The sequence below is a fragment of the Mytilus galloprovincialis genome, chromosome 13, assembly GCF_965363235.1.
Source record: "Mytilus galloprovincialis chromosome 13, xbMytGall1.hap1.1, whole genome shotgun sequence".
NCBI classification, from domain to species: Eukaryota; Metazoa; Mollusca; class Bivalvia; order Mytilida; family Mytilidae; genus Mytilus; species Mytilus galloprovincialis.
In genome coordinates, this window is record NC_134850.1 from 47661830 (window position 1) to 47677022 (window position 15193).

Here is a 15193-nt window from a genome sequence, read left to right on the forward strand (position 1 = left end):
AGGTTGATTTTCTAGGCACTTTATATATATATATACAACTCGTCTAAACATCAACCCAACAATGTTAGATCTGTAAATTTGCTTTCGCAAATTTTTGGTTCTTCCCTCGCCGGGATTCGAACCCATGCTACTGTGATATCGTGACACCAAATCGCCTGCACTGCAGCCGTCCCGCTATATATATATATATATATATATTGTAGCAGGCATGGTTGTTTATGTTGATATGGCCCTAGTATCTATAATGATATTGTAGCAGGCATGGTCATTTGTTTTACAAGTATATGGCCCTAGTATCTATAAAGATATTGTAGCTGGCGTAGAAATATTTGAATATATATTATATTTTACTCTGTGTATAGATATATGAAATATGCGAATAATTCGTCCTCTGTATATATGTATATAAAATGTTATTGCAATTTTACGTTTATCAGATATTTTTTCAGTAGGACAGTGGTCAGACTTTAATTCACAAGTTGCCTCTAATAATGATCTCAGCAGTTTGTTCAACCAGTTACCAGAATTCCTTCTTTCATCCAAGGCAGAGAATACTCAGACGAAATATAGATATGCCTTCAATTCATGGTGTAAGTAGACTAGTCAATATTCTTTTTCACCATTGCCGGCATCTCATTTACATATTTCTTTATATTTAATTCATTTGTTTGAAATTGCAAAATCTGTTTCAAAATTAAATGATGCTTTTTACGCCATAAAATGGGCACACAAATTAGCTGGCGTTGCTGATCCCAGTGAAAATAATCTAGTGGCATCTGTTCTTGAAGGGGCTCATAGAATATTCATTCAGTTGTCAAAAAAGAACCTATCACACCGCATATTTTGAAAAATATTGTATGTAAATATGCTAATAATACTTGTAATTTAAAAGATGTAAGAATAGCATGCATGTGTTTATTAGCCTATGCTGGCTTTTTAAGATTCTCCGAGTTAGCTTAAGAAGGTCTGATATACAGTTTTCCCCTACTTACCTTACACTTTATTTAGCCAAGAGTAAAACTGATGTATATAGGGAAGGGAGAGATGTTTTCATTTCAAAAACAGGGAATATTACATGCCCGGTAGATGTACTTCAGCGTTATCTAAAGTTAGCTAACATTTCGGAAGAATCGAATGAGTTCATCGTTAGATCTATTTGTTATTGTAAATCTTTGAACATATACAAACTTAGAAAGAGTAGTCATATTTTTTACACCAGAGCCAGAGAGTTATTGTTGTCTGCACTTGACAGTTTAGGTCTTGATAAAAAACAGTTTGACTTACATAGATTGAGGTCAGGAGAAGCTACTGCCGCGGCAGAAGCTGGAATAGATGACCAGTTGTTTTAAAAACACGGGAGATGGAAAAGTGATAAAGCCAAAGATGGTTATGTTAAAGAGAGTATACTTAACAGATTGTCAGTCTCTAAGAATTTAGGCTTGTAATGTATATATTGTTTGTCCCGCCCCCTTTTTCTTTATGTCCATTTCTTTATCAATCGAAGCTTTCTGTGCTGTCGGGGCGAGCTGATAACCAAATAAAGGTGTCGAGTTTTACTTTATAAATGCTTTATGTTCGTTTGAAGTATTGAATAAGAACATGACATATTATCCACGGTTTTATTCTCAATTAGTATAGGGTAATTATAATATATATCAGACATATATACCTATCATCTATCAATTGTATGGATATCTTATTTTATAATAATTTTCGACCGAAAACAAAAAGCATACTGCTGAACAGTCAGTCATGCATGATTGTATAACAGTGAAAAGTTCCGTTGTCGAACATAATCGGGACTAAAATGGTTGTATAAGCATGTAAAATAGTCTGATGATAAACAACTCACCGTTTTAACGTCCTTTTACCAAACATTCAGCGTGCGTGTTCAACTTGGCTAAATATCGTTATTTGCTTCCATGGAAACATTTCCACACGGAATATTAATATAAACAGACAAGTCAAATTGAAGTAACACATTGATTTTTTAGTACCTTTTATTAGGGGGTGGATTAATTTTTTTAACCTATTTTCAAACAGAGGTCAAAACAATTACACTTCATATAATTCATTAGATTGTAATAAAAAAAAACAGAGATCTATAATTGATGATAGACAGAAGTTGTTTCTATATTAAATATTTTATAAAATATGCACACCGATTTTGGATTTTGGAACTTTGGATGGCATGATTGCACATATAATGGTTAAGTACTCCGTACATTTTATTGATAGACATAGATCATAGCATTACAGGGTAAATCACATTATCCATCGTATCGTGAATGTCTTGTTCGCAAGGTTGTCACCATCTCCTTGGTCAACACTTCTTCTGTGGTGACGTGAATTATCATTGCTAAGGTAATAGTTATAAATAAAGAGTTTTCAAAACTCTGAATTTTTCGAAATGATAAGGATTTTGTACCCCTCGAGTATATAACCTTAGCTATTTGAGGCAAAACCTTTCGGAAATTCGGATCCTGATTGCTCTCAAATTTGAAGTGTATGTTTCCAGTAGAACTTTCATGTTATTCAATCCTCTCCATTGAGTCTTTGTAAATGAAACTGCCGTCTGTCATACATAATTTTAATTCTTATTTATGATTTGCTTTTATCGAAGACAAATGATCAATGAGAAAGATTTTTTAATGTCAACGTGTAAACAGGTGACAGTTTGATCGGTTTTATGTGTAATGTCAAGTATTAATATATCATCTTGATTTTATGAAATAGAATATCATTGAAGTTTGTCGTTGTCAATATAATGGAACTGCATGCGATTTTAATACAAGTGAGAAGTTTAGTGAGCCATGAAACCAGGTTTGATCAACCATTTTCTATACATAAAAAATGCCTGTACCAAGTCAGGAATATGACAGTGGTTATCTATTCGTATGATGTTTTTTTTTAGTTTTTGATTTTGTCATTTGCTTAGGGATTTTTTTTTTGGATTTCAGTATTTTTTTTACTTTATATTGTATTGGTCGCATATGTATATCCAATACTGTGCGTATTATCATGAAAAATGCATTTTGAAATAAAATAGGGTTTTCCTTGCTTGTATCTGTTTTTCTGTATTTTATAAAAACGAATGTTCCTCTTATATTAAGTGTATTATCCTCCAGATTCAACATCTTTATGAATTAGAAAAGAATGTTTAAATTATGTTTTTATCACTAAGTCGACGGTATTACTTATATTTGACTGCTTGTCCTTTACTCCTTTCTCGGACTCAATCCCTTTTTCCAGTCATGTAACATTGTGAAACCGATGATTATAAGTTCCTCATCCTTTAGTGGTATATTACAGCGTCTAGTATATATCTTGTAATCATCATTAAATCGAATAGTTTGAAACGAAACATATTCTAATTAGTTTTATTGTTTATGTGTGGATTTATCTGTATATCACATCATAGTACAAAGTGTCTAAGTTGAAAGTGGATTACGCATTACTAAAATATTTTATCAAATGTTCTGAAATTCACCCAGACATTTATGAAGATGTTTGACATAACAGTTAACAAAACGTACTTGCAAGGGAGTGAAAACCAGTTGTGATTAACAAGAATTGTGAAAAACACACAAAATCAGTTAAATGATAAACTTTAACTGAGACAACAATAAAAGTTCAATTTTCTGTTTGTTGTCTCCTTGTTGACATTTAGTGAGGCTAGATTAAACTGGAATTAATTTTGTATACTGGTTTAGCGTCCTGCATTTGCATGTCGATAACAAGGGTAACCTAGAATTGTGTACACTGCAAGTGATAGAGCCAGCCAAGTTGATTTTGGGCTCCGAAATTCAACGTGCTGGCATTCGTTTTGACTTTTGTTATATAAACTATATCCAGGTCAATATAAAAAAGTAGACAATGTAGTATGATTGCTAATGAGAAAAATCTCACTGGAGACCAAATGACGTACAAAATCGTAACTATAAGACATCAAACATGACATATGTGTGTCGACAATAAAAATAACCCTCACCGTATTGAAATCTATAAACAGCCATCAAATGAAATTTATCTGTGAGGATTGTACGTCGTCAAAATTATTTCCCCGTTACGTTATCTAAAATTTACAATCGTAAGGATTGAAGACACTGAAAAGACGCGCGTTAAATTTAACTCTTAAAAGCAGACAAATTTATTCCTTTTTATGTACGAAATTCTGCCTTTTTAAGATCGATTGCCGAATACCATTAGTAAAAATTAGTTTTTCGAACACTACTTCTCTGCTGTTGCTATGGCTTTTGAGAAAGGTATTTTAATTGACACAAATATTCCATTTTTAGTACTATGCATTTTTAATGTTGTAGCCTAAATGTATGAAAATCGGAAGCGAAGTGATGTATCAAATATTTAAGATTCATACATTTTCAAGATAGAATAGTCCACTCTAACACGCCTGCTCATAACAACGTATTATAGACTCTCTTTTCGATGAAACATATGCCCATTTTTTTCGGCAGAATTTATGCACTTGCACAAAAAGAATCCTTATGTATTGGCACTTATCACAATTAATTTTTTTTTTAAATTGACATTTTTTTTAAAGTTTACAAATATTTCGACGATTCAAAAAAAAAAATTGAAGTCAAAAACTATATAAAAAAATCAATGAAATCCGAGATTTTGCTCCTTTGTGTAACTTTTCAAACCCATAGAAACAGATGCAAACAATTCGTTTATACCAACTTGGCCCTTTTCACCTTCTCTTACAAAAAGTTCCATTTCGTTTTTATAATTTCAACCGGGTAACCGCCTGTTATAAAGCAGTTCGACGAAAGGATTAAAGGTCTAGTTCATGAACAAAACAAGTACTAGTAAAGAAAATCAAATGTGTATACAGACGCAAATAACGACCACTGAGGTAAACCAATGACTTGGCCTCCCCAAAAAAAAAAAAACAAAAAAAAAAAAAACTGTATCTAACCTTGGAATGTAGTGTAACAAAACAGCACAATAACAGTAATTTTCAACAAGAGAGGTATACAACAACTGACATACCATCATCGGGCAAATGATATCAAACACTGTGTGTTGTTGTTCATCATTAACCGTACACAATCATACATTGTCAAGTATGTGGTATAACCAGTTATAAACCATATTCATATCACATTTTCTTCAAAATTACCTACACTAAGTCAGGAATGTGGCAGTTGTTCTACGCTTGTCGATTGTTAGTTTGCATTGTCCCCTTACCCTTTTTAAATGCCATGAAGTTCGGTAATTTTGTTATATTTTATTCGCTCACTTCGAAGCATAACAGCTGAAGATAAGAATACCTTTGGTCAACCTATATCCTTCTCTCAACTAACTATTTTATAAAAACTTTATAATTTCCATTGAAAAAAATGTACAAAACTGATTTCACCTTGACATACTACGTCGGAACAATGACAAAGATATGATATTGCCTGTGTTAATAAAATTGTACGAATCAGCTGCCCATATAAAGTCACACAAATGGATAAATACATTAAATTGACCCTTTTTTTTGATAGGATATTGGGTTGATACCGATGTTTTATGATTTACGTACAATGTTTAATATTGAATTCTAGAGTATATGTGAAGCATAAAATATTTCAAAAGTCATTTTAAAACGAGTCTGAAAACATAAAAACAATCAACACAAAAGAGTATCTGGTCATTGTTTATCCCTTTTTATAGATTGATGCACTGTATATTCAGGTTATGTTGGAGTGATACATTGCCCTCCGAACGTCAATTTTTTATCTGCACTTTGAACGACATGTTATGAAACATGAATGTTGTCCAAATATTCATGACGTTGCATTTACGACAAGGAATGTTGATCTCTCTACAATAATAACTACACATTCACCACATTATGAAATGAACAAATTTTGTCTGAATTCGTATTGGTAAACTCATCATAGATAACCAAGTTTAAAAATATGTACGCCAGACTCAAGATCTGTCTTTAAAAGATTTTTCAGTGAAGTTTAAAAAAAAGTCAAATAGTGTGTAGTTGAAGAGAATTGAGAACAGGACATTTGAAAAGTATTGAAAGAGTTTGCCAAATACAGATGAGGTAATATCTTACTACGGTATCAATACTCAAATTTCCTTACCAATCTTAACATTTTGAAGTTTTTCAACACAATCTTTTCATTGTTAATATATGTAGAAAGAATTTAAACTTTCTGATAAGTGTATGTTGAATAAACTATTTTAAACATACATGTAGTACTAATGCTTTTGGAATCTATCTTCTATACTATACTGTCATAATTTTGATACACATGCCACAATTCATCTTTAGGGTAGCAGGGTAAGGGCATAGTAATATTTTCAAATAATTATGTATCGATTGTTTCCATAAATATTCATTTGATACAATTTTTTCTGGTTCCCTTTGATTTCTTTATTTTCAATTATTTTACAGGAACAATAAGAAAAAAATAATAATCCATATACAAATATTTAAAATTTTAGATTTGGTTTATTCATGCATTATGTTAGCACGTTTAAAATGGAAAAACAAAACATATTAGAGTTAGAAGTTAAGACAGAAAGTTGTATAACATATAAATTAATATACATCCAACAGTTTAAGTGTTCTTAGCAAACACACTGCGAACAGAATGACTGTTGATCTACTTTTTTACTTCTATTTTTTAAAGTCCAAGTGATGAAAGTCCACCAACATTCCATTAACCGGAACAAAATTAAAAGTCAAACTTAATGCATTCAGTGTACACAAATGTTTCAAAATTCAATACCAGATTGCAGGTAAAAAATTCATCCGATCTCTTGCATCTTTAATGAATGTTTCGGTTCAATGAGCGTTAATATTGATGTATATGTATTACACGAATGTCCTCTCCTCTAGTCCTCTAGTTAATAGTATATGTTGAGAACTTTTCAAGCATTGTAAATTATCCAACTAAAATACATTAGCCGAAACAAATCAAACACGCAATCAGAAATGTGCCACAGATCTGCAGTTGTTTAAATATTATATCTTATAACAAGAAAAACGTGCATGCAAAATAAACTATCCCAATGTGTCACAAATAAGTTTTGCCAATGTAACTGACAACTGATTTATTCACTTATTTGTTCGGGATCATAAAATGTAGTAAATGTTCAGCAGGTAGAATGTTTTTGGTCGATAAAGATTTCTTGGACTAAGCAATAGGAACAATTGCTTCTCTTCTTGTTGTCCAATAACCAATACGTCAACATTACTCCTTTTCCCTAAAATATATCAACAAAATAGGTTAGGTGTGTTACATGTGTCATCTTATATTTGGTCCAAATTAGAAATATTGTTAATATTCACCCCTGAAATAATTCAGGTTTTTACCTTTTTATTGTAAAGTTACTGTCTAGGTATTTCAATGCAAATAGTAAAAAATAACCACGTAGATGCAAACAGACTTCATTTTGCTTTAACCAATTTAGATGAATAAAGTATAGGTAAAAGGGCCTAAACAAGAGAGATTGGGTTAAATAAATCAGTTTTTCTTTTCTTTTTTTTTCTAAAATGAAGGGCATTTTAAAGTAGAATTTTCTTTTTTGGAACATTAAGTTTTAAAAGTTTCCTTCGAATTCTTAATTTTCATTTAAACATGTACGTTAAGCTGAATGAAGGCAATATTAATTATAATAGCTTTGTTAATAAACATATGCCGCTTGCAAAGAAACGAATCTCAATGCAATACTTTTATCTGCAATATCTTAATCTATAGAAATTGTTCATTATGCGTTCTTACCTTGATTATTGTTTCACCTCGTAGTTCCACCATGAAGTCTGGATGTTTTTCAAGAGCAATTTTTGTAGACTGCGAAATGTGAATCATGCCCGCTATTAAATGCAAAACAAAGTTTGATTGATGTATAAAATACACACCATTCTCTAACTTAAAAGGAGTTTAGAAATCAAATTTAAATATTACATACTTAAGCGTTGGTTTCTTCTTTTTTATTGAATGAATAGGGATCTTTTAAAGCGAACTATACTGTGTTTCTGTTAGATATACACATGCATTTCTATTTGTTTCTATCTGATCAGCTACGATTTTTGCAACTGATTTTCATAGTTTGTTCTGATGTTGTACTGTAACATCACTGTCCTAGGTCAGGGGAAGTTTTGCACCTTGTACAAATGTAACTAGTTTAACCACGCCACCTTATGCATGTGTCTGTCCCATGTCATGAGCCTGTAATTAAGTTGTTGAAGTATATTTGCTTACATCCATATATAAAATATATAAGAAATTGCGGTATGATTGACAATGTGTAAAATTTGTTCTTTCTGTTGTGCTTTGTCTTATATAGACTCTCCTTCTTTCACTTCCGGCTTTTAGGGGTCAAATTGGCATCGCTTGATTACTTAAAAGAAAAAAGTGTGATTGCTTAGTGCGTTATAGGTTTTTCTGATGCATTTATGTTCCAATAATTAATTTCATACAATTAATTGTATTTTGAATGATATGTTGAATGACTCAATCCAATATGACATATTTATTTCGCTTTGTAACCAAAGCCGTGTTCTAATCTAATATGAACGACCCATGCGCACAAACGTACTATTTATATTCTTGGCATTTTCATTTTTCATCCTCACCCTAACCTTGGACAGTCGTGTAACGGTATAACATAAGAACGAACTATAAAAAAATCAGCTGAAATAGGCTAAACTCATCAGATGGATAAAAATGAATATAAATCTTACAAAAACACAGAGTGGACGTGGGCGGGTACTTGCATATCCCAACAACAACAAAAGAACTATATACTGATCTGGGAGTACTCGCAGCTACTGCCGGCTTGTTTAAAGCCACTAATTACACTAACAAAAAATGTATACGTGTATTAACCCTGATAATATGTTCTAATGTTTGAAAATGAAAATCTAATGTACATAATTCATACAAGAAAGGAGGAAACGATAACAGCCACACATATCTAATGTACTGTCGTACTTTTTGAACTACACAAAATCCGTATATATCCTAATTTTGGTCGGGTTGCTGTCTCTTTATACAAATTCACAATTTCCATTCTTTTGTGTTTTGCTCTATGATCATTTTAACATGGGTATGCATCATACGTGACCCTTATATACACATAACTTAAATTGGGTGCAACATATAGTCAAATATAATGCCTACACATGTTAGAATGAGCATAGAGTATGACACTAAGAAATTTTTGTTTATATCATATTAGCTGCGTCGAACAGAAATCAACCTTATATAAGTTCACGTATGCATGTACATGTATAAAGATGAACTTTGGCTTATTTTGTAGGGTTCATATAACAACTAAATTTTCAAATAGTAACAGACTTTCATACAGATTTTGTCAATTGTCAACCCGACATCAAAGTTAACATATACATGTATTGATTTTCATTTGCATAAGGTCGATTTCTATACGACGCAGCTCAATTATATCAAATTTCTGGAACTCTTTGAACAATCTAATAAGGAAATTATGTTCTATGTTGTTTTATAGTGACAACCCGTGGATATTAGGTACATTTGTAAGCATTGCAAATCATTGAGCGGAAATACTAAGTAATCTACAACTTTGTATAATGGTCTTTGAATACATCAATAAAAGCATGAATAGATTAAAGTTCTGATGGTCTTCATTTAGAATTAGTGATCAGGAATTCACACAATATTTAATATAAAAAAAATACTGTAGACTAATTTCTCAATGTCATTGTTGGTTAATTGAATATTTAATCCGGCTTAATTTGAAGTTGCTGTTTTACTTTGATGTTGTGACACGTTGTGGCAAAAAAGGAGTATCAATATATTTCTAATTCGAAGGATTTAGTTTATTAAACGCAACGTATTATGTTAACATCGATTACATTCCGATGTATTTGATTGCAAATGTCTTTATTAATCCAATATAAATGTCGAGCTATTTAATGAGACATGAAATTTAAACATTGATGACACGGGATTAAAAATTTGCTTAATCTGTTCTAATCCTACTTGCAAAAAAACCCACTTTATTCAGATCGTTTTTAAATGTATATTTACAACATGATGTGTTAAAGATAAGAGGGCTTATGGTGATGATTTGTGATGCAAAATTTGATATATGTATACGATGAAAAACTTTTCGTCAGATCGGTTTAATAGGTCTGTATGATTTTTTATATAACAACTTATTAAAACTATCGAAGTATATATATCAATGCAAGTTTCGTATGTTTTAAGGTACACGTGTTTATGGTATTTATAAATGGGTTTGTTTGTTGGATTTCTAATTAAAAACGGGTAGAAGTTCATGCACGGGTTGTTTGTTCGTAGTTTATGTAATTCAGGCAAATGGTAAATTAAATGCATAATGTATAGCATATTTATTCACTGATAGATTCATTGTCCGAAATGGATTGGCAAATTTAATATATGAGTGATTTTTCTAGACCGACATATCGAAGTTGTACAGATATCAATACAAGTTTCGTATGTTTTAAGGTACACGTGTTTATGGTATTTATAAATGGGTTTGTTTGTTGGATTTCTAATTAAAAACGGATAGAAGTTCATGCACGGGTTGTTTGCTCGTAGTTTAAGTAATTCAGGCAAAGAATAGTAAATCAAATGCATAATGTATAGATTATTTATTAACTGATTGATTCATTGTCCGAAATGGGTAGACAAATTTAATATATAAGTGATTTTTCTTGGCCGTTCAAATTGACACAACTATTCAAAACATGACCAAACATGACAATATTTTACGAAGGAACGACGAGCATAAGCTCATCATCAGTGTTGGTCAGTCAAAAAGATATGAATTGTAGGATAAGTGTTTCATTTATTACATTAAACATGAAAATAACAAAAAATACCGATTTCTATGAAAATTCATAACGTAAAGTTACCTATTACAGTATGACGTCAAGGAAGTAATGTTGAAATTATTTCACATGTGAAAGCTTCGTCGTTTTTTTACTGAGACATCACGGTATGTCTTGGCAACCAATGCAATCCCACTTATTGTTAAAAAAATTGGTAGCTTAGTATAATCAGAAAAATTTAATTTTACAAAACGAGTTCATATGAAATTATTAGACATCTGAATGACTTATAACAAGTGGTGGACTGTTAATCGTTGTTCCGTAAATCAGTTGAAATGTTCATAACTTACGTTCACTCGTCGATTCCATCCGCGATGCAACATTAACTGTATTGCCAAACAGACAATATCGAGGCATTTTGGTTCCAACAACACCTGCAACCACAGAACCTGCAAAACAAACCTAACCCAATAGCTACTACTAAATTAAATCTAAACTTCAACACGAAGAATTGTGGTTATATAATTCAACAAGTTTATTGTATGAATTGTATTTTTACACATTATATGTCTTTAGGGAAATTTTGAAAACAGCCAACATAGGACTGAGAAAAGTCCTAATATCATCTAAGGACACGTCTTAATCCTAGCTGATACATTTAAAAAAACAGGACATTTAAATATTTATTTTACTACGTAACCCATGGCTAGTGTTGAGTGGTTCAAGCTACGAGTTAGAAAAAAAAAATAAAATACGATTCTTTTTGTTTCAAGTATAAGTAAAAAAGGCATTTAAAAATACATGTTGTTATTAACAGGCAGTTTGACCCAAATGTATTAAAATAAGTTCAAAAACATCGCTGATGTAATATTATATCATAAGTTTAATTTATACACAGATTTTTAACAACAATGTATCATAGCGAAAGACATTGTAATGACTATTAGTTTGAAATTTATCAAAGTTAAGAATGGTTCTTCTTTCTGGATGAAAAGAAAAAAGCTTTCAATTTTTCACGGTAAAATGCGTTTGTATCACGAATACCATTCTATCTTCTGATAAAATTGTTAATATTTGGCTTCGTGCGTTCCCGATGCAGGTTAATCTATGAAAGCGCTACGAATGGATTGATTGGTTGATGATTGCTTAACATCTTGTGGAAAGTATGCCATGCATACTCAGGACGATGCTTCGAATGAATAAAATTTACAAAAAAAAAATATTTATATTTTTGTATTCGTTGTTAGTATTGGTAAAGGTCTGTTCACATTTCCATAATCAATTCTACAATATTTTCATTGATAACTGATCCGTAGTTTATCTAATATTTGGTTGTTTTATGGTCTTCCTTCTCTTAAGTGTCGTTATCTAAATACTATCTGTCAATTAATTGAAATACCTGTGTTTATTCCAATCCTTATTTGCCATTTCTCCCCTGGTATGTGAGGTATTTGCGATTGACTAACTATTTCTAATATGTCTAATGACATCAAAGCTATTTCAGATGCATGTTGATCGGTATTCCTTACTGGCAGACCAGAAACCATCATGTAGGCATCACCTTAAGTAGATATTTATATTTTCAGGAAGTAAGATTTAAATCAAGTATTCAAGCATCAGAATAGAGACAAGTTCAATGACAAATATTGCATATAATGCGCAATTAATTTCGTTTCGATATACACGTATTATTAGCAATATCAAATACCAGATAACATAACATTATGGAAACCCCCAAAAAGAAAAGACAACAAACATTGATTTAAAGCATGTAAACCCACAATTATGAGGTTTTAACTCAGGATTTAGTTACATCTACATGGCAATAAGTCACTCATGTTAGATTGCTTAGCATATTCAACGCTTATGCCTATTAATAAAATCCACTTCCTAAAAATCTTTGGACCAAACAATTTATTTGAAATTGCCTTAACATATTAATAAAATTGAGAATGGAAATGGGGAATGTGTCAAAGAGACAACAACCCGACCATAGAGAAGACAACAGCAGAAGGTCACCAACAGGTCTTCAATGCAGCGAGAAATTCCCGCACCAGGAGGCGTCCTTCAGCTGTCCCCTAAACAAATATATATACATTCATTTAGCATTTTTTAGTGCTTGGTGTTGATCGCAGATATTTGTTCTGATAATTTTTTTTTAATTTGTTCATTTGAGTTAGACTCGGATAGGGTGTACATATTGTATAGCCAATTATATAGTACTAAACAATAGGGTCTGTCAAATCTAAATTTTGTTTGGCTACACTTTAACTATATATACCTATTGTTTCAACTTTATAAACATCAAACTTTTCTATTCGTTCATCTATCACACTGTACAAGTCATTCAGCATATAAATGACTTGCATTGGTGAACTTTTAGAGCAGATAGTCGTAAATCCAACTATATCGGAGAAGTACACCGTTACTGATTCAAAATATTCTGGTTCTATAGGCGTATTGTTCATCATTCGCTTGGCTATTGAAACAGGCAACATTTGGTAGAGTAACTGTTCTGTTCTTTTTCGCTCTTGTTCTAAATCATATGTTTTATTTGTCAATGAGTTCGCAAACGACTGTAACTTTTTGTTAAGACGGTACACAAGCAGCACAATCACAGGAAACATGACTATTGCCCCGACCACCAGAAATATACTAATTCTCACATCCATCTCATGTAGACTCAAATTGTTGTTGAGGGACACAATAATTTCCTGCACATAAAAATAAATGCTGTATGAGAAATTGAAATTCTGATAACAGTTTATTCGTGAAGACGATAAAACAGTTAATTGGTGATTCTTCTTATATTGCACACGGATCAACTGTTGTATTGGTTCTAAACGAATTTTACTAAATTCCATGGTTACAGTAGTTTGCTAAAGTTCAAATCTCCTTAATCCACCAAAAACGTTATAGAGGTAAAAAAAAAAGAAAAACATAAGACATCATATGACCTCCACAAGGAGTAATGTGGTTCAAGAACACACTAACTAAAACTTCGAAGTGCATTTCTTTTAAACAATAAAATTGAAATTATCAAAATCGCACCTGCTCTGTACCATAGTGAGTTTTAAAGTGTTGAACTATTTTTTTGGACAAATAATATCATATTACAGATACAGATAATAGCGTTAACTCAAAATATGAACAAATCTATGTTTATAGCTATAATTCGACAACTGTGTTCTTGGACCCTGTGGATTGACCATGTTGCTTTGCATACAAAGTAAAATAACAGAAATAAGGAGCTCAAAGGCAAAAGCAAATCGGAATGTCCCGTATCTAATGGCAAATAAAAAAAACTCAAACGCATCAAACGAATTGAAAACAAATGTCATATTCCTGACTTAGTACAGGCTTTCTCTATATAAAAAATGTTGAATCAAAACTGAGTGTTATAGATAGCTTTACCTCACACTTGTATGCCAGTTGCATTAAATTCCATTATTTTTATACAAAAAAAATCATTATAGCACAACACCACAGATGTATAAGTACAGAGCCACGTTAAATGGACAAAACCGTCAAACTAATATTCACAAAGACAAAGAAAATAACACTATAAAACGTTAATATTAAGATGATAAACAACGTCCGAACACCAGCTGGTGTATGTTCCAAGCCAAGAACCTGTCGTTCATGGGTTGTCGTGGTGTTGCTATGGTTTATAGTAGTGTCTCGTTTTACATATAGATTTCCTCGTACTAGTCATTTTGTGACTCTTTATACATTGTAGCTTGCTGTTGGGTGTAAGCCAAAATGACAATGCTCCTTGTTAAAAGCTGTACTTCGACATATTATTGTTAATTTTTTATACATTGTGACTTGGATGGACACTCATACCACATCCTTTTATTTCTATCTACTAACTTTTTCTAATATAATGTTTACCTTTACTAAGGTGTCTTGTATGGTCTTCAGTATATTGATATATGACGTCATATTATCAAACCAGACTAGACCAGCAACGACAGAGCCGCTTGTTGCGTTGTTGACGGATATTTGTTTGCGCATACTATCCAGTTCAGTTGCCAGTGATGTATATGTGTATCGTTCATCTAACAAAGTCATTACTGTATCTGAATATTGCATACTTCGAAGTAAGTATGTTTCACCCAGTGTTTTCTTTTCTGTATACCATAGTAAATCTTCCAATGGAAAACTACCTTCAAGAAGTAACAATATAAGGATTAATGTCAATGTGAAAAGCAAAGGATAAAAATGATGATGATGTGTACTTTTAGAGACCCTGTGATACTTTTATTCCATTAAAACAAATTGTATGTTTATATCTATATACATGTATATAGGTCAGCATATTGAATGATTTAATGCAAGAACTATTTATCAGCTTTGAGTAAAACTTATGCTAATATTGCA

The 15193-nt window shown here is 31.7% G+C and overlaps 1 protein-coding gene across 1 annotated transcript; it reads right to left on the minus strand.

The window, feature by feature from the left end:
* Nucleotides 1-7103: 7103 nt before the first annotated feature.
* On the minus strand, nucleotides 7104-14973 carry LOC143056527 (receptor-type guanylate cyclase gcy-13-like). The gene is made up of 6 exons (XM_076229612.1): nucleotides 14705-14973; nucleotides 13092-13524; nucleotides 12210-12371; nucleotides 11161-11259; nucleotides 7755-7846; nucleotides 7104-7236 (listed from the first exon to the last, which is right to left on the minus strand). Exons 1-6 carry the CDS (start codon nucleotides 14903-14905, stop codon nucleotides 7126-7128), a joined length of 1098 nt encoding a protein of 365 aa, XP_076085727.1. The 5' UTR covers nucleotides 14906-14973; the 3' UTR covers nucleotides 7104-7125.
* Nucleotides 14974-15193: the final 220 nt, after the last annotated feature.